At 46.4% G+C, this 18,037-nt stretch overlaps 1 protein-coding gene across 1 annotated transcript; it reads right to left on the bottom strand.

Annotated features, from left to right (window-relative positions):
* Nucleotides 1–72: 72 nt before the first annotated feature.
* ALAS2 (5'-aminolevulinate synthase 2) lies at nt 73–17,678 on the bottom strand. Its single transcript, XM_044443487.1, has 11 exons — nt 17,536–17,678; nt 12,191–12,382; nt 9,701–9,838; nt 9,508–9,606; nt 8,343–8,565; nt 7,017–7,201; nt 6,754–6,933; nt 5,585–5,749; nt 3,406–3,674; nt 2,709–2,871; nt 73–356 (listed from the first exon to the last, which is right to left on the bottom strand). Exons 2-11 carry the CDS (start codon nt 12,363–12,365, stop codon nt 193–195), a joined length of 1,761 nt encoding a protein of 586 aa, XP_044299422.1. The 5' UTR covers nt 12,366–12,382; nt 17,536–17,678; the 3' UTR covers nt 73–192.
* Nucleotides 17,679–18,037: the final 359 nt, after the last annotated feature.

The raw sequence follows: 18,037 nt of genomic DNA, 5'->3' as shown, positions 1-18,037 counted from the left end.
ACTCAAAGACTACAAGAAGTTCAATACCCTTGTTCTACAAGTCAGAAGCAGTGGAAAATACAAACATAGAGATTTATTGCTGTAGAGATTTATTGCATACAGAAATCTTCCTTCCCCTTTTCTGACAGCAGAGGTGTCAAGTATACTGATGCCTTTTCCTGTCCAGTTGGAGGCATCACTCTTCCTGTGTGCTCAGGCCCCAAGCATGATGTAGCGTGGCCCCATATTGCCAAAGTAATCCCGTTCCCACTCACTCATGAGGGCAAAATGAAGTGGGCGGCGGCAGAAGTTGCATTCAGGGGAGGCTGTGACCTGCAAAGGTAGGCCCACCTCCTGCCACACTGCCAGGAGTTTCTCTGGAGAGAAATAGAAGAGGAAATAATTAAAAGTGGCATTTGCAAGGACTGGTCATGCTCTAAGCTTGCTGTGGGCTGCCGGCGAGTTGAACAGTTGGCAGCACCTGAACTTCCTGATGGCAGTACCCTTGAAGCTGCCAAAACTACAGTTTTAAAGAAGGATGAGTGGCCATGCTATAATCCGCAGGGGTGCAGGTGCCAGAGGGGATTTCACTCTGGTACTGTAGAAAAATTCAGGAGAAGTCCCCCATTTTTGGTAAGGACTTCAGGGTTGATGGGCATGCTGTCATTTATCTGGGGATGCAGAAAAGGAACTATTCTGAAAATCCCTGCTTTCATTCATAAAGAAAAGACCGCAAATTGCTAGCTCCTTAAAGTGTGTGAAATTGTTGCTAATCTGTTTGCATGTGTAGGGCAATAGCTGGAGAAAGCTCAGAAACGGTAACTGAACAAGATGCCAGTGGTCAAGCAGGCAAGGTATCAAGGCCCTGCATATAGCAGTGCATCTCTCCCTACAACTAGCAAAGCAAGAATACGTGCTGCAAAATGAAAAAAGGGAATGAACCATTCCCTTGTGCTCAAGGTCAAGCATGTGTGTTGTGGCTTTTGCCGTGGAAGCAACACTCTTTTTGCACAAGAGGGAGGTATTAGTAGGCTTAGGAGAATCTGAGACTATAAACATACAAAACATTTTTGGGGGGAATGGGAATCCTAATGGAAAGGAAAACCTCTAAAATAGCCCGAGGTTTTTGTGTTGAGCATGCTGTGCTCAGTGAGTAGCGAGGGCCAGCTGCCTGAGTTGAGTGGGGATGGGGACCTGGAAAACCAAATGTGTGCATGGAAAATGGGATGGAGTATCCTGGAGGAGAGCCCAGTAGACTGGAACACTGAATGGGTGCACTCCACACTGTAATATTTTGTTGCAGCTGCCATTTATGTTTCTCAGTTTGCATTGTAGAATTTACCTTTTCTTTCTGCCTAGATGTAGAATGTTAATTTTACTTGCTGTCACATTTTGTTCCTGCCTAGGACTCTTGAGGCCTAGCAATAGAATTAGGGGCAGAGTCTTCTCTTCAGTATGGATCTCTTATCTCAAATGATTTTTTTGAGAGAGGGCAGATGACCCCAGAACAGCTGTACATTTGAAGAACTACATCAGGCTCTACTAAAACCCTGAGGAGTTCAAGGGTTTTGGGTTTCTCTTGATTGTTCCGTGAGAATGAATTTTCCCATCACCATAGAAACAGAGTGAGTCAGACGGGTCCTCCCAGTCCATCTAGTCTGACCCCCCGGCTCCAGCCAGCTCCATTCATGACATGCCTACCATGTGCATATCTAGCCTATCCTTGAACCAGTTTGAGGCTTGCCTCTCTTCTCGTGACTTTTCCCCCTAGAATGTCCTGCCCTACATTTTTGGCTTAATGTTAAAACATAACCAGAAACAAGTCTGTGTGGAAGTGGGAATCCTAGGATCTGTGTTAGTGAAATGAGGTTCAGTACTATGTGAACAAACCTCTTGCTTCTCCTGCAAAAGAGGAAATAGGAAGCATTTGCTTCCACTCTCAACTAACTGACTTCTTGTTGTGGCCATCCCACTTTCTCTGAACAAGTCAGACTTGTAAGCCAACTTTAAGCTTTCTTGTTTGGGCAAATCAATATTAAAACTAACTCTGGTTCAGACACAATAATGCACCACACTTAATTAGAAAAGGAGCTGAGTGCTTCCAGTCTAAGTGAGGAAGAAGGGAAGAAATTTAGCAATACACATGAGCTCCTCCTCCAGTACAGTGGTTTAGGGTTAGATCCAGATGAGGACAAAAATCTCCCTGGCATACTAAAGTGAGGTCTGTTGCTTCTAAGGGTAACGTCTCCATTCAGTGACTAGATTCAACTCTTTATTGAAGCTGTACACTGAACCCAAGAGGTCTCATCCTGCTTATGGCATGACTTCTACCACAATTCCCAGAGGAGGTTTTTTGGGGCCCATTATGAACATAGATGACAGTGGATTAATTGGCATTTCATGGTAAGTGCTTTATTTGCTCTAGAAAGCTTTAAAAGTGGTGGTCGATTTATTTTATGGTTTTGCAACCCCGTCAGTGCATGTTTGTGGGAGCAATGGGAATTTTTACCCTAAGCCTCATTCATATCTATTACTTGAGGATACAGTGCCCGGTTGGCTTCCTCCAGACACGTTAGGTTGGATTCCAGCTGCCATTGGCCTTGCTAACAGGGCATGATGGGAAATGTTCAAGACACCTGGAGGGGACCAGGATGGGAAAGGCTGTTATAGAACTATGAGGTGGTGGTGATTTCACATTAAACAATTACATGAAATTGCTGATTGCTCACCCACAAAGTAGTCCATCATGGGTGGGGTGTGGTGGGGTGAAGGGGCCAGCCTCAGCAGCTCTTCACCCCGAGGCACAGTGGGGTAATTGATGGCCTGGACATAGATACTGTATTCAGACAGGAGCAAGTCACAAAGGTGGGTGTTCAGAGCCGCGTCTCCAACCTAAGTGGGGAGAACCACAAAGAACTGAGAAAATGAAGCTGAAACTTTGGTCTTTTTATTTTCCTACCTTCCCTTTGCTCCTGTAAAGCTGAACCATAATCCTGGTAAAATTAAGTGCCTTAGGTGCACTTAATTAAGTGCCCTTGAATCGAATAAAAGAAGGCTAAACATACACTTTCTTGTACTTTGCGTCATGAATGTTAATGACAGTATTTAAAAAAATGTTCATGACATACCTGTTTTCCTTCTCACAAGGGGCTCGAGCACATGATGGCCCTCTCCATTTTCCCCTCACAGCAGCTCTGTGAGGTAGGTTAGGCTGAGAGTCAAGAGCTTACCCAGGGAGCTGCATGGCTGAGTGGGGACTAGAGCCCTCATCTCCCAAACCCTAGTCCAATGCTAATCACTACACCAAACTGCCCATCAGTGTTCATAGCATATTATTTTGACTGCTTTACTCTGTTGCAGCTATGCAGAAGGCAACCGTCCCCACCACCCCAGTGCCAGAGGGACCCCTGTCCTGGACATCCATACCCGTATGGGGATGATATGGCTGGGGCAGCTGACCACAGGCAGCCCTGCGTCCATAAGCAGCTGGCGCATGTGCTTCACATTGCGCTGGTGGGCACGGCGCAGCGCCTGCCCCTCTGCACTCTTCAGGATCCGGACCGATTCCAGGGCCCCAGCCAGGACCATGGGGGGCAGGGAGGTGGTGAAGATGAAGCCAGCTGCGTAGGAGCGCACTGTGTCGATAAGGGAAGTGGTGCTGGCCACATAGCCGCCCACGCAGCCAAAAGCCTTCCCTGCAGCAGGGGGAAGGAAGAAAACGCATTTGTCAGTGAACTTCAGAGGCAAGCATATGTCTAATGTTACCTGTTTAGGATTACAACTCCTATCTGCCCCACCCAGCATGGTTAGAATGACTGGATATGTTGTCTAAATTATCTGAAGAGGTTAGAAAAGTCTGCCTTTGCCATTGTGTGCTCTCCCATCACACGCAATTCTCCCCGCAAGCAGTCCAAATTCTGTGCTGAGAAGAGCTGGATTGGGAAGCCTCTCTGTACTAAGCAAACAGTCCCAGTTGTCCCAGTTCTCACTCTGCGCAGTACTTTTTCACCTGCACTGGAAGAACGCAGGGGCACAAGCAGAGCACTAAATCTCTTTCCTGCTGCTCTAAATCTTATCGACCATCTCTGGTTTTGTACATTTCAGCACATATTTTCCAACCCCTTCTAGATGCTTCTAGTCCATTTTCCAATGGACTAGAAGCATCTTTGCAAATGCAAATGCAAAAGTTGTATGTACGAGCGGTCTTCAAAAAGTTTCCTCACTTTTATATTTTATAAATGTGTATATTTTTTGCTGATGGCGTTAAAAAGTTGGTATGACGCTGGGAAAAATGCATTGCAAAGGAAGGTGACTGTAGAAAAGTGATGTAATTCATTTTTGAAATTCTTAATAGAGTTTTTAAAAAGTGAGGAAACTTTTTGAAGAACCCTGGTATATTTGCATGCACAAAAACCCAGAAATTTGCTTTTTAAAAAACAAAAAGTTCACACCAAGTGACTTCTCCATAACAGCATCATGCTTTATGCGATTAACTCCTGCTCCTTGACCCTAATGGAGCTGTAGCAGACATCCCTGTCTACATCAGGGACTCGCACGCTTTGCTATATCTCAACATTGAGTTGAAATGTTGCTTGAGGGCCATGACTTGAGCACCTCTGGGTTACTGTGTGGTACAGGATCGAGCACCCTTTGGGAAAACTTGAGCCTCCCCTGAATACTTCTCTCTAGGATGACCCAGCATTGACATGCAGAAGCACCTACTTACAGTGTGTCATTCCTATCCTTGGGGTCTCCAGCTTGGTGTTCGTGGATGCCTCTGGTCTCTGCTGGGCTTCCTAACCCACTTAATTATATGATGATTTTAATGTATAAACACTTAAAAAAACTGGGCAGTGGACAAGTTGCAAGATGAAGGTCTGGCTTCCAGTCTGTAGCCTCCTGAGGCATTCTTTGAAGGAACAAGGGTAGAAACAGAAATGCTTGGAGGTGGTGGGGAGCATTTCAGCAGGCAAGAGGGAGGTGCTGAGCAAGCTGGGTGGGTACAGAGTGAATGAATGGCCTGTGGGAGGGGGTGTTTGGGACTGGAGTGCCTGGCCTGCAATTTCCCTGAACATCAAGTTTGTCTTCTGTGGAAAGGGCATTTTGTGGTCCTTTGTAGGGGCAAATAATGTGATTTGGCATTTAGGGCTCAGTCCTCACCTCTGTATTGAATTCAGGCTTTGGGGAGAAGTTACTTGTCTCTGAGCTCCAACAGTTTGCTTTTTTGTGAAATGGGGGTAGGAGCAAAAAACTCTGCATACAAAGAGTGAGTCTGTATTTTGGAGGTCAGAGCCCAAGTCAACTTGGTCAACTTACTTTTTTTAACCTCCTGGGTTTGTTTTCTGAGAAACCAGTTTCCTGAAGGGCCAACACCACTGTAGCAGCCATTTTATGCCTAGACAAGCCCCTCTCCGCAGTAGCCATTTTATAAAATCACACACAGCTTCCAAATGTCCAAAAGTGTCCAGAAACCCAAAATAGTTGGGCGCCTTGGTCCTATCCCATTCCATCCCATTGTAAGTCAGCCCCACTGTTCTGTGACCCTGAGAACCATCTCTCTCCCAGTTGCTTTTGCCTCCCCGGAGACTGACTTTCCCATGCTCACCCAGTGTGCCAGAGACAATGTCTATTTTGTTCATCACTCCGTCACGCTCTCCAATACCAGCTCCATGGGCCCCATAAAGTCCCACAGCATGGACCTCATCCACAAATGTGATGGCTCCATAGCGGTGTGCCACGTCACACAGTTCCTCCAGTGGGCAGATGGCACCTGTAGACAGAGAAGGCCTGTTGTGAAGAATGGCTAGCCCTATCTGGCTTTTATCTAGATGGCAAAGGACCCTGCAAGATAGCAGAGCTCTTCACTGATGATGGATCAGTCTGTTTTTGTGCATTTTGGTGTCCTGGGTGGAAAAATGGAAAAGGTGCTTTATTATTCCCAGCCTTGCTTTCCCTGCATCCAGCAGCATATCTCTGAACATTGCTTTCACCTGATCTAGATTTCTAGCCCTCCCAAGACCTTGTTTACTTACTGGTGTAGCTAGTCCTACCAGATGGGCAGGCTCTTTAGAAGATAATGTGCATGTGGGGGTCCTCCTCTTCATTCGGTTGAATTGGACCCTAGGCATGTGCCCCAAAGTCCTACCCTGATGGCACCACTGTTCCTGCTACAGGCCTCTTGCCTCCACTGTTTACAGCAGTCCCTATTTCATGCTCTCTTCCATGAACTTCTTGATGGACGGCTTTCTGTGGCTTGCCTAGGCCATAATTTATCCTGTGGCCACCCACACTTGTCAGCCACCCTGCAGTCATGCTGTTGGGAGTCTTTGTCTCATATTTGGCCCTGTAGCAGCCTGTTTCCATGTTTACTAGGACAGGGATGGGGAGTCAGGCCCAGGAGCCAAATTTAGCCCTCTGATATTCCCTAGAAGGTCCTGCTCCCTTTCCCTGGCCTCATCCTCTTTCCCACTACCATTCTTTGGAGGTCTCCCAGCTTTTGTGCACCCTCCTCCCCATTCTAAATGATTGAAATGCCTTCCCCAAGCCTTAGTTGCTTGGCAATATGAGCTTTAAGCCAAACTAGGCTAGTACTTTTGCCTTTGTCCCAGCTCTCCATGGGAAAGCCAGTTGCGAAAGCTTCTTCAAAATGGAATTTGACTCTCAGGCAGAATGAGGGTTCCCACCCCTGTGCTAAAGGGCACCATCTCTGATGCAGGATGGGATTGCATGAAGAGGGAAGAGCGAGGACTGCAAGACACGTGGGTTGTCCATTACCATCCATGGAGTGCACAGTCTCAAAGGCAACGATCTTTGGGGTGCTGGGCTTGGCTTTGCTCAGAAGCTCCTCCAGGTGTTTGGGGTCATTGTGTCGGAAGACGTACTTAGGCACACCGCTGTTGCGGATGCCCTGGATCATGGAGGCATGGTTCCCTGCATCCGAGTAGATCTCACACCCTGCAAGAAAGAAAGGCGCCTCAGAGCAGTGCTGTCTAACTTTCCTAGGCTTGGTCCTGAGATCTCAAGTCAATGCTTGTTACCTGGCAGCATGCGGGCCAGAGTGAAGAGGGTGGAGTCGTTGGCCACGAAGCATGAGGAGAAAAGCAGGGCAGCGTCTTTGCTGTGCAAGCTAGCCAGCTCTTTCTCCAGATCCACATGGAACTTGCTGGTGCCAGAGATGTTCCTGGTGCCCCCGGCTCCTGCTCCATAAAGCTGCAGCGTATCCCTGGGGAGAAGAAGCGAATCACATTTCCTCCCTCAAGGAGTTGAACTCCAAACCGTGTCACTCCAGATGATAGACAAAAGGGAGGAGCTCCCTGACAAGATCTCTTGTCTTATTTACACTGGGTGTGTGTTTGAGCGGGTGTTAATTTGGATTGGAACCACGGTGGGCTAGCCTTTCTCCTGTGGGTCATTATTGCAAGTAGAACCTCTCCTTGCCAGCCTTGGAAATGTAAGCTTGCCCTAATGGCACAAATTGACAGGTACTGCTACATAGTCAAATGAGCTAAATATAATGCAATTGTCATTTATGCTACTTGTAAGCTGACCCAGAAACTGTGTCAAAAAGCACACTCAAATATAGTCCTATTGGGCTAGGGAAGAGAAAGGAAACAAATCTCTTATTGTGAGTTGCGAGAGGGATGAAGCTGAGAGGACAGCAGCTTGCTTCTCTAAGCCTTGCTTACCACACTGACAGCCAGTGTGGCATAGTGGTTAGAGGGGTAGTCCAGGGTTCTAGTCTCTGCTCAGCCATGAAGCTCACTCCATGATTTTGGGCCAGTCATTGACTCTCACCCTCACCCATCACACAGCGTTGTTGTGAAGATAAAATGAAAAGGCTCAGACAGGAGGACTTAGGCAAGCTGCCTTGGCTTCTTTGTAAGAAGAAAAATGTGGGATATAGAGTTTATAATAAAGAAAGGACAGGTTGAGGGAGACTTGAATGTTTTCACTGTCAGTCTAACACAATGATGGTGTCTAAAAGCTATGGCATTGAGTTTCAAGGCAATGCTTACAGGTTGTTGCAAGTAGATAGAGGCTCAGCTTTAAACATTAGGACCAGGCTAGGAATATCTGAGGCAGCTCTGCAGAAGCTCAGGCAGGGTCCCAATTTAGCCAAACAGGATTCCACATCCCTTGCACATGTTAAGTAGTTTCCTGGCTTGGGGGCAGTTCCCCATCCCCTCCCAATTCTAAAAGCTTGAAGTAGTTCTCCTACAGTTCAGATACTGACAGCTGCAAATTTAAGTTAAAATGGGCAGATATTTTGGCCCAGTCCCATTAGCCCCACCACTCCCTGGCATGTGGCTCTCCAGCTCCTCTGAGAGGGACTGTGTCAGAGGTGACCATGTGCTGCCACTCACTTGATGGCCTGCAACACTTGGGGGTGGCGACTCATTCCCAGGTAGTCATTGCTGCACCAGACAGACACCTCCCGTGATCCAGCCTGGGAGCAAGAATAGTCCTCCGCAAAAGGGTAGGCTTCAGCCCGACGGTTCACTGTCTTGAAAACCCGGTAGGTGTGATCTTGCTTCTTTGCCTGGATCTTGCCCTCAAAGAACTTGTCATAGTCAAAGGTGGTGCTTCCTGTGAGGAGACCAGAGAAGGCTGCTTTACATCTGTCATGCCCCTTGCTCGGCTTTCTCTGCAGCTGCAGAATGACAGCAGGTGGGAGTATATGATGGTGTTGACTTGAACAGTGGGACTGGGAGGAGGCAAGCAGGAGGGTGAGTGGGTGGACTTGAGGGCAAGGCTTTGCTTGGCCATGGGGAGGAGCCTTTTCAATACTAGATAGGCTAGGGTGGAGCCTGATAGTTTGGAACAGGTAAGGGGCAAAGCCTGGCATACAATAGGCAAGAGTTGCAGAGGTTTTAGTAAGCCAAGAAGGGCACAAGGCCCCAGCATAACTGCTTTGGGGGTCCCAGAGGCCTCTAAAAGAAGAAGAACAAAAGGTATGATATGATGGATGACAACCTTTGGGGCGGGCAATTCCACCTGGTCTTCTGAGTGCAATTCCACTGAGTGCAACCCAAGCATTAAAGCAACCACTATACACAGAAACAGAATGGAATTGCCTGCTCTTGGGGCAAGCTGCCTTTTGCATCGCTACAGGAACAGCTGCTCCAGGTTTGCCTCCTTTCAGTCAAAAGTTATGTGTGAAACAGCAATGACCCAGGAGCAGATGAGCTCCTGTGAGATCAGGTGAGCCTTACCTTTACACCAGCTTATAAGTAAGCCTATAATGGTGAATTGTGCCTCTGGTTTTAATTCATACAAAAGAAAACACATCTCAGTTATGAGATGTTTGGGACCCTTAAAATGTAATTCTGTCCATACTGAGCTAGGAACAAAGTCCTACAACTCGCAGCATGGCTGGGAAGTGCCAGAAGCTGTAGGGTTTTTTCTGTCTAAACATGCAATAGGTCTGTGCTCCTAATTGCCAGCCCTGACCTACAGGGACATGTGGGTGCTGCCCCACACAGGGTTCCCCTGCTAGAATAGCTACTGGGATCCTCCCCATTCACTGACCTGGCATGTTGTCCTGGATGAGGTGTGAAACTTGGTCAGAGTCGAGCAACTTCTTCTTGAGGCTGGACTGCATCTCTCTGAACAGAGAAGTCAGCACCCCTGGAGGGAGGGGCAAAGACATCAAAGAAAGGGATGAGTGAGGGAGCTTCCCCCTTGCCCTCACTAGCTAAGTGCTACAGGCCCTGCTCCTTACCGGATTTGAAAGTCCTGACGTCCTCCTGGACCTCCAGTTTTGCTTTTTGCACAAAAGAACTCTGTCCACTTTGGCGCTCTGACTCCATGAAAGGGCAGTGAGTGGTGGGGAAAGCCACAGGTACAGCCTGAGTAGTTCCTAGAGGGCAGGAGGAACAAGGGGGAATATTTGTGATTTCTCTCATGCAAGTCTTGGGCACTATTGCAGGGATGGGAACATGTGCCCCTGTAGATGCTGTTAGACTGCCAATCCCATCTGCTCTAAGCAGTAGAAAAGGATGATGGGTGTTGGTATGCCAGTAGCACCTCAAGGACCGTACATTTCCCTTCTCCAACCTCTCACATTGGTCCTATAGCTTTAGTCAAGCTGGTCACAGAAAGCTGCCTGACACCAGGTCAGACTATTTCTCCAACTAGCCTATTCCAAGGGTGTTGCACTCTGTTGGAAAGGGCCAAATTCTATTACAGATAAGTTCTTGGTGGACGAGTCTAAAAGCAAAAGGAGTGGGACCAAAATAGCAGATGTTAGCTTAAAGATCTTACTGCCAAGAACTGAGCCTTAGGAGAAGCATTTGAACCTTTAGGAAAGGGGGAAACATGGCACAAAAGCCCAGTAATTGGTGCTTGGGGAAAGGATATTGGCCCAGTTTGTCCCCAGGTCTGAGTTTTGCATACCTGGTCTACTCAGGCTGGCTCTGGGTTTTCAGTAGCTCAAGCAGAAAGAACTCTTCCCTACCACCTACTAAGTGATTATTTTAATGGTTGATACCATAGACCAGTCTTCTCCAACCTGGTGGCCTTCAGAAGCATTTGGACCACAACTCCCATAATTTCCATCCAGCAGGGCCATTGACTGGGAATTTTGTGTATTGCAGTCCGAATGTGTCTGGAAGGCACAACGTTGGGGAAGGCTGCAAGACCATCTATAGGCAAAGCACATTTTGAACCACAGAAGCTCTGGTCCCTCATGTCTAGAGGCCACCCACCCAGCCACCATTGTTTTCAGATTCGTCACCTCCTTCTGTTGCTCAGCAGGTTTCATTCATATCTGAGCCATCTCTCAGTGCCAGAGTACTTTTGTTAATGACAGACGTCATGACTCGCCTCATGCCAAAGGTAATGAACTTGTGCCTGGCCTGGACCACTTCAGACAATAGATGGGGGGCTCACGTGATGGAACACTTGCTCCTGACCAAAAAAAAAAAAATCTTCCACATGGAAAACTAGGTGTCAGGGCAAGGGTTCTAGTCTAGAATTGTCTCTGGCATGCTAGTGTGTGTGGTGGTGGTGGGGGGGGGGGGGAACTGTTGTATCAAAAAGCATTCAATTATGGAGGCCCCCATCTGCAGTCTGAAGTGGTACAATTCAGACAAGTAATACCACCTCATTGAGAAATAATCATTACTCAGTATTAATCAAAATCCCTCAGTTCTTAGAACTACTGTTTCACACTTTGGCAGGGATATCACCTGTTTGAAAGTTACGGCACAGAAAAAAATTTGCCTGATGGTCAGAAACAATCAGGTCACTGACATGGACTCTGGCATGCCCTGATATGATAATTTCTTATACACAACATTATTTTTTGGCACAGAGGCATTCAAACATGCAATTTTGTTTCCCACATCTACATCTGAAATATTTCAAAGTCACAGTATTTATCAGCATGTATAGATCCATTCCCATCAGGATCATTGAGGCAATAAGATGTCTTTGAGCATTTGCAGAATGGCTTTTAATCACAAATGAGTACCTGCAGTCTGCTAGATTTTATCTGAAGCTTCTGGGTCTAATGGTAGGCCTTGTACCACCCATCTCTCTCTCTCTCTCTCTCTCTCTCTCTCTCTCTCTCTCTCTCTCTCTAAAGAAAGAAAGAAAGAAAGAAAGAAAGAAAGAAAGAAAGAAAGAAAGAAATAACCATTTAAATAGACTTGGCAGCATTTCAGTCTCCAGACCCCAATCCTTTTCCTGCTAATATTAAGCACTGGTTTTCCACCTTCCTTTTTTAATGGGGTTGAGAGATGGAATTGACTGTCAAAATGTATTGACTGCACAAGTGCACCCTGTCTGTTGAAGCAACATTTGTAGCTTCATGACTAGGGATGTTGGTGAGTGGGGAGCAGCCACTGCTAGCTCCAGGTTTTGGGGCAAGATACCCTCACTCAGCTCCCTTCCTCAGTGAGTCTACCTTCTCACCCTCATTGTCATCAGCTGCTATTGCTCCTTCTCTTTCACTATAATTCCTTTTGCTTGCTCAAGTAGCAGAGGCCCGTGAACAGGTAGGCAGAGGCATCTCCTCCTCCTCCTCCTCTCCACTGGTGGGCCAGAAAGAAAAGCAGGCAAACAAGCAACTTGCCATCATGAAGAGGAAGCGTAAGTCCAGGGGGCTTTTGTCAATGGGTCTCTCCCAGCTTGTGGGGCAGCATCTACACACTTTCTTTCCCCTCATAATATCCAGAGCTCTTGTCCCGCAGCTCCATCCACAACTCACCAGTATCTCCACAGGTCTCCTTCCCTTGCTGAAAGTCATCAGCCGAACTGGAGAAGGTGCGGGACACCAATACAGGGCAGCGCTGGGCATTGCTGGCCAGCAGGGGGCGCAATTTGCCCAGGATGGTGGCTGGGTCCCGAGCTAGGAAAGGGCAGCACTGGAGGATTGAGGCCATGGTTCCAAGGTCTGGTGCTGCTCAGAGAAAAAGAGAAGTGAGGGGTGAAAGGCAGAGTCATTCCAGCAGGGTCTCATCTCAGGCTACCGGCATTGCTCTTTAGTAACAGGATGGAATCAATACCGACTGTGTAACTCTTAAACAAAACCAAGGTAAGCCATGTTGGCGACATACAGGTATGTGAGGGGATGTCACACGGAGGTGGGTAGAGACCTGTTCTCTCCTGCAGAGGAAGGCAGGACGTGCTCCAACGGAGCAAAGCTCAGGGAGCCAAGGTTCCATTTGGATGCCAGGAAGCACTTCCTGACAGTCAGGACCCCGAGGGTGTGGAATGGGCTTCCACGGGAGGTCGTTGAGGCCCCATTGGTGTGGGTGTTCAAGGATAGGCTGGACGTCCACATGGTGGGCATGTCGTGAGTGGAGCCGGCTGGTGCCGGAGGTCAGACTAGATGGCCCGGGAGACCCCTTCTGACTCGCTCTGTTTCTATGTCTATGTTTCTATGCTAGTACAAGGAGAAAAGGCTCCATAGCTGTGGTGGGGGGACCAAAAACCACTTTTGTGGCTCATCACCACTTCTTGTGACACATCTGAGAAGGAATGTTTTTCCTGGGTTGGAAAGACCACCTCCTAGTTTGGGGAAGGAAGCTGGCATTGGTAGGAAGAAGCTGTACAAATGTATGGCTTATATATTGATTGAGAAGTTAGCTGGAACCGAATTCAGCTCTTTGCCTCAAGGAGCCCCAAGAGCCCTCATTCTTGCTACTGGGAGAAGCCGGCAGACCAGCTGCTGCAATACAGGGCACAGACTTCGTGTCCCTTTGCAAATTTTGCAGAAGAGCTAGTTTTGTCAGGTGCGGCCTATTCCAGCCCTGCAACTCTGCAACAACCCAAACACAAGTGAGGAGGCAGACAGTGCCATGAAATGGAGCAAGCTGGCCTGGTCCTCTGTCCTTCATAAAGGTGTGATTGGCAAGACTTAGCAGGTGATACACTCAGGAAGAGGTGGGCAAAATATGCTGCTTGAGGGTAGGGCCAGCCCTGCCTGCATAGTAGATTGGTCTGGTTTGATGGCTCAGTTGAAGTGGCTTGGGAACCAATTCAGAACCAGGAAGATGGATCCTTTTCACATCTGGCCACTGAGAGATAGTTGGACAAGCACTTTCTTTTATTATTTATTTATTTAGAAGGCTTCTGTGCTGCCCCATTTGCCGAAGCCTCGGGGCAGCTCACAACAATAAATAAATAAATAAGGACAGTATAAAACAATATAATATGAGTCGACCTGGCCTGAAAAATAAAATAATTAAATAATATTAACAATTAAAATAGCGTTTGAATAAAAAGGTCTTTGCCTGGCACCGAAAAACAAGCTTCAGAACATCTCTGCCAACAAACAGCAGGGATCACTATAGATGTGGTATTTTGCTCAGCCCCAGGACAAAGGGAAGGAAGTCCAGGCAAAAATTGGCATGGAAGTGGCGTTTTTGGAATGGGGTGCTCTGATAATTTCACTGGGGTGTGTGCTTGTCTGTGTAGAGAACCTCTGACCTGGACGCATGAGCTAGAAAGAAAAAAGTTGGCATCTTATTTGCACAAGAACAAGCGTGGACCTGGGAGAACAATAGCTTTGGGTAAAGAGGCAAATATTGCTGATGATCTTATGAATAATGATAATCAGAATGGAAATTATGCTGGGAATCATTTTTAATCCAGAGGAAAATAGGTATTAGTAAAAGGGGTTTTGTAGCAAGTGAAACTCTAACCGTGGATCACCATGTTTGTTTTAGATTGTTTGTAAAGGCTGTGCCCACTTTAGTTATAAGAATTGTAAGCTATTCAGGCCTGAGTCAAGGATGGGGTCTCATTTGAAGGGTGTGTGTGTGAAACAAAGAGAGAGAGAGTTTTCAGTTTGTTTTCTGTGAAAGGATACTAATATCTGTCATTATGAATGCCCTAAAGTGATTCTGGGGACTCCATTCCTCTTTCATGGAATTTTATGGGGTGGGTGTCCAGATGACATTATTTTCAACACTCTCCATGTTTTCCCATTGCTGCTTCTGTCTTTTACCTTACTGCAGATAATTAGTTCAGAAAAGATGGAACAGCTGCATGGTGCCTTCTGTGTGGTAGCACTAAGCTTCTCCTTTCTCAAAGGCCCATTGGATGGGAGTCTAGGGTTTGGTGCAGTCTAAATCTTATACATATCCACTCAGAAGTAAGCCCCATTGAGTTCAATGGGGGTATAGGATTGAGCTGTTGTTTTGGTGGTTGTCTGAGGGTATGGGGAGCCTGGGGATAAGAGTTTCACCCAGCTTATATGCAATATATAAGATGGAGGAGGAGATTGATGTAAGCTGCCTTGAGCCCTTTGTAGGAAAAAGGCAGGATATAAATCCAAAAATATAAATAAATAGAGCAGTTTTTGCAGTGGGAATTGGGATGGGGGGCGGGGGAAGAGAAGCAAGATGAACTTCCAGCACACAACTGAGTTCAGACAGCATGATAACCCACTCTCAAGGACAATGTGGGTTGTCATTGAATGGTGGGATCTTGCTGAAGTGCGGTTTCCTGTATCTCTGAATGCAGTGGAAATGGCAAATGATGAACAATCAAGCAGCCAGTCGTGGTTTCTTTTCATGGGTTGTTTATTTATTATATTTATATCCCACTTTTTCTTTTTAAAGAACTCAAATCTGCTTACATCATTTTCCTCCTCCTGCTCTCAATCTTATCCCCACAACAACAGCCCTTTGAAATAGGTTGGGATTAGAGTCTGTGACTGGCCCAAAGTCAGCTAGTTTGCTCCATGGTTGAGCAGGGACTAGAACCCAGATTGCCTAAGTCCCAGTCCTGAGTCCCATAATCACTACACCATGGCTTATTGGCAAAGCTCAGTTTTGACAATATAATAACTCACACTTCAACAACCAGCCATGAGTCAGTGACAACCCATACTCAACCCATAATCAGTCCTTGGGTATAGGCTACCACGTTGTCTGAACTCAGTCACAGCCATGAGAAAAATCAAACATTCTGTCAGTGTAATACTTTTATTAGGTCAACCATAAAGTCACAAACAATGTACAGATGTCATAACGTGTTCATATCCAGATCTTTCCAGCAGGCAAGATGTTGCCAGAAGCAAGTGGGACGAGGGGGAATGAACGCTACTTGGCTTGATGTTAGAATTCATGGTGACTGAGATGGAGTACGAGTGGAGGGATCCGCAAACATTCAAATGGTGTTTTATCAGGTGGTGTGATGCTTTCAGTTTTCATCAGTGGCTGCTGCTCCCCACTTCCATCTTGCTTTTCACACCATTTTGCCTTATGAGGAGATCTGGCGTTTAAGCCATCAAAAGCTTGCGTACATGTTAGGAGCTGTTTCGGAAGGCCTAAGACTGGCATTACACTCATGTAGCTGTAGTTGGGCTGCAGAAGTTATTCTCTGGAGGCATCTTCTGCCTTCAGTGGCTGTAGCCATTTGGCTTCACTTATTCTCTCTGTATGCTTATAAATGAAGCAAAGATTGCAAAGATGTCCTAAAGAGAGAGCTGGTGTGCTATAGTGGACTGAGGCTTTGGAGCCCTGGGTCTGAGTTCCTATTCAGCCATGAAGCTCACTGGGTGCTTCTGTGCCAGTCACTGACTCATAGCCTACTCTATCTCACAGGATTGTTGCTGTGAGCATAAAATGGAGAGGAGGGGGATTACAACAGGATATCAATTTAGTAGCCACAATAGTAATAATCAGCTGTGCACTGTCATGCAAAAGAAACTAAATCTGCTAATGCTACACCTACAATGTCTTACTGTTGGTGGGAAGCAGGGAGGGTGCAACAGGGCTTAAATGGCTATAAGCCCAAGAGAGGGGGAGTGTCACAGTTACTCTGGATTAATTCATCTGGGATAAAAAGGTATAACTTAGATAGGCCAGCCTATCTCAGCCTGGTGTCCTCCAGATGTTTTGGATATGGCTTCATGTTAAGTGTCCACACTGGCTGGTGCTGATGGGAACTGGGAGACTAAAAGTCATAAGCTTTTTTAGGGCACAGTCCTATTTATTGTTTGATGGGAAAGAAAGTTCTACCATCCCCAGCATTCCCTAGTCACCATAGCTGGGAATTGTAGGACTTTTTTTCCATCTAAACATGCATGGGATGGCACCCTTCATTTATTTCTAAATTTGTTTAAAATAATTTTGTGCCATCTTTAAGAGCAGAAGCCTCTCAGGTTGGGGAGGACTAAAGAATTTGTCCCAAGAGAATTAAAAAAATTGGGGTGATGCTTCATTTGCCATGGAGCAAAGACATAGGAAGGGTGTACAAGTATGCTGGGATGTGATAACTCCCTCTGAGTTTATCTGGCTTGGAGAAGCCATGCCCTCACCCAGCCAGGGAGATTAAAATGAAACAGTACAATATGAAGGGCTGGCTCTTGCCCCTTCAGGGTTGCATGCAGAAGATTAGCCTAGTTTCTTGGAAAGTAGAGCTGGCAGCCCATCTCCTACTCCTTTGCTCCTTGATGTGGAGCCAGATTGGAAAATGCACCCCAAAGGGAAGATTTGCTCAGCTCTTGGTGCCATTTCAAATTAAAGGAGTCAGTAATACTTAATAAGACTGACCCTTATCCCAAATTAGTGAAGCATAAGTCTTGTTTTATATAATTTCAGTGTGCGTTAAGAAACTTAGCTAAGAAAGTTCTAGTCTTTACATCTACAGCAGGATTGACATCAGGGTTGTCTGTGTGCATGTGCGTATAAATTCAATAAAAATTAGATATTTATTATATTAAGCAGTATACAAATGTTAATAATACATAAATAAAGGCTGCAATGGGATCAGTACAGATCTCCACAGAGACAAACCAGAACAACGGATCAGGAGAATCAGGCAAAGCAGCTTTTGCTGAGCTGTGGGGGAATTGCATATTTCCCCATTAAAAACATCTCCCTACTTGTCAGCGTCTTTTTCATATAATTGGAGGAACAAGAAGGCTGCCACCATCTTTTCAACTAGCTGCAGCAGCAGTGCCCTTGACAGCAAGTGAATGTACAGATGTCACCCAAAGATAATGTTTATCTCCGTCTTGTGAGAAACATCACCTACTGACTTGTAGGCACTGCACTTCTCTTAAAGGCCAGAATGGCGCAGTCTCCGTCACCCACTCACCCTCACTGGGCAATCCTAGCAAGAATTCATGCAGAATTCCCTCTCTTGCTGTCTGCACTGGTCCAGTGAATTCAAAGCTGTCACACGTGCTTCTGAGTTTGAGTAGCACCAGCAAGCTACCACAGCAAAATGAACAATTCAAAATTAAGGCAGACTATCACTGAGCCTAACATCCTTGACAAGTTAGAAAATGGCATAAAACACAATGTAGGAGAGAAATAAAGGCACGAATAAATGGAGAGGCAGTGTGGTATAGTGGTTAAGAGCATGGGTCTGGGACTCAAGGGATCTGGGTTCCAGTTCCTGCTCAGCCAGCTGGGTGACTTTTGGCCAGTGACAGACTCTCAGCCCAACCTACCTCATGGGGGTTGTTGTGGGGATAAGATGGAGTGCAAGAGGACGAGAATGATGTTAGCTGCTTTGAGATTATAAGAAAAAAGATATAAATCTCATATAAATAAATAGTCCTTTCTACAAGACTTGAAGAAATCTTGTAGGACAA

Source organism: Varanus komodoensis, unplaced genomic scaffold (genome assembly GCF_004798865.1).
Source record: "Varanus komodoensis strain SLA01 unplaced genomic scaffold, ASM479886v1 scaffold42, whole genome shotgun sequence".
Lineage (NCBI taxonomy): Eukaryota > Metazoa > Chordata > Lepidosauria > Squamata > Varanidae > Varanus > Varanus komodoensis.
This window is presented reverse-complemented; position numbering and strand designations above follow the sequence as displayed.

Coding starts and splice junctions, on each gene's coding strand:
- ALAS2 (XM_044443487.1), bottom strand. CDS start 12,365: ATGGCCTCAATCCTCCAGTGCTGCCCTTTCCTAGCTCGGGACCCAGCC. Junction 6,934..7,016: donor TCTGGCCCGCATGCTGCCAG/GTAACAAGCATT, acceptor TCTTTCTTGCAG/GGTGTGAGATCTACTCGGAT. Junction 3,675..5,584: donor CATTGTCTCTGGCACACTGG/GTGAGCATGGGA, acceptor CCCCTGCTGCAG/GGAAGGCTTTTGGCTGCGTG.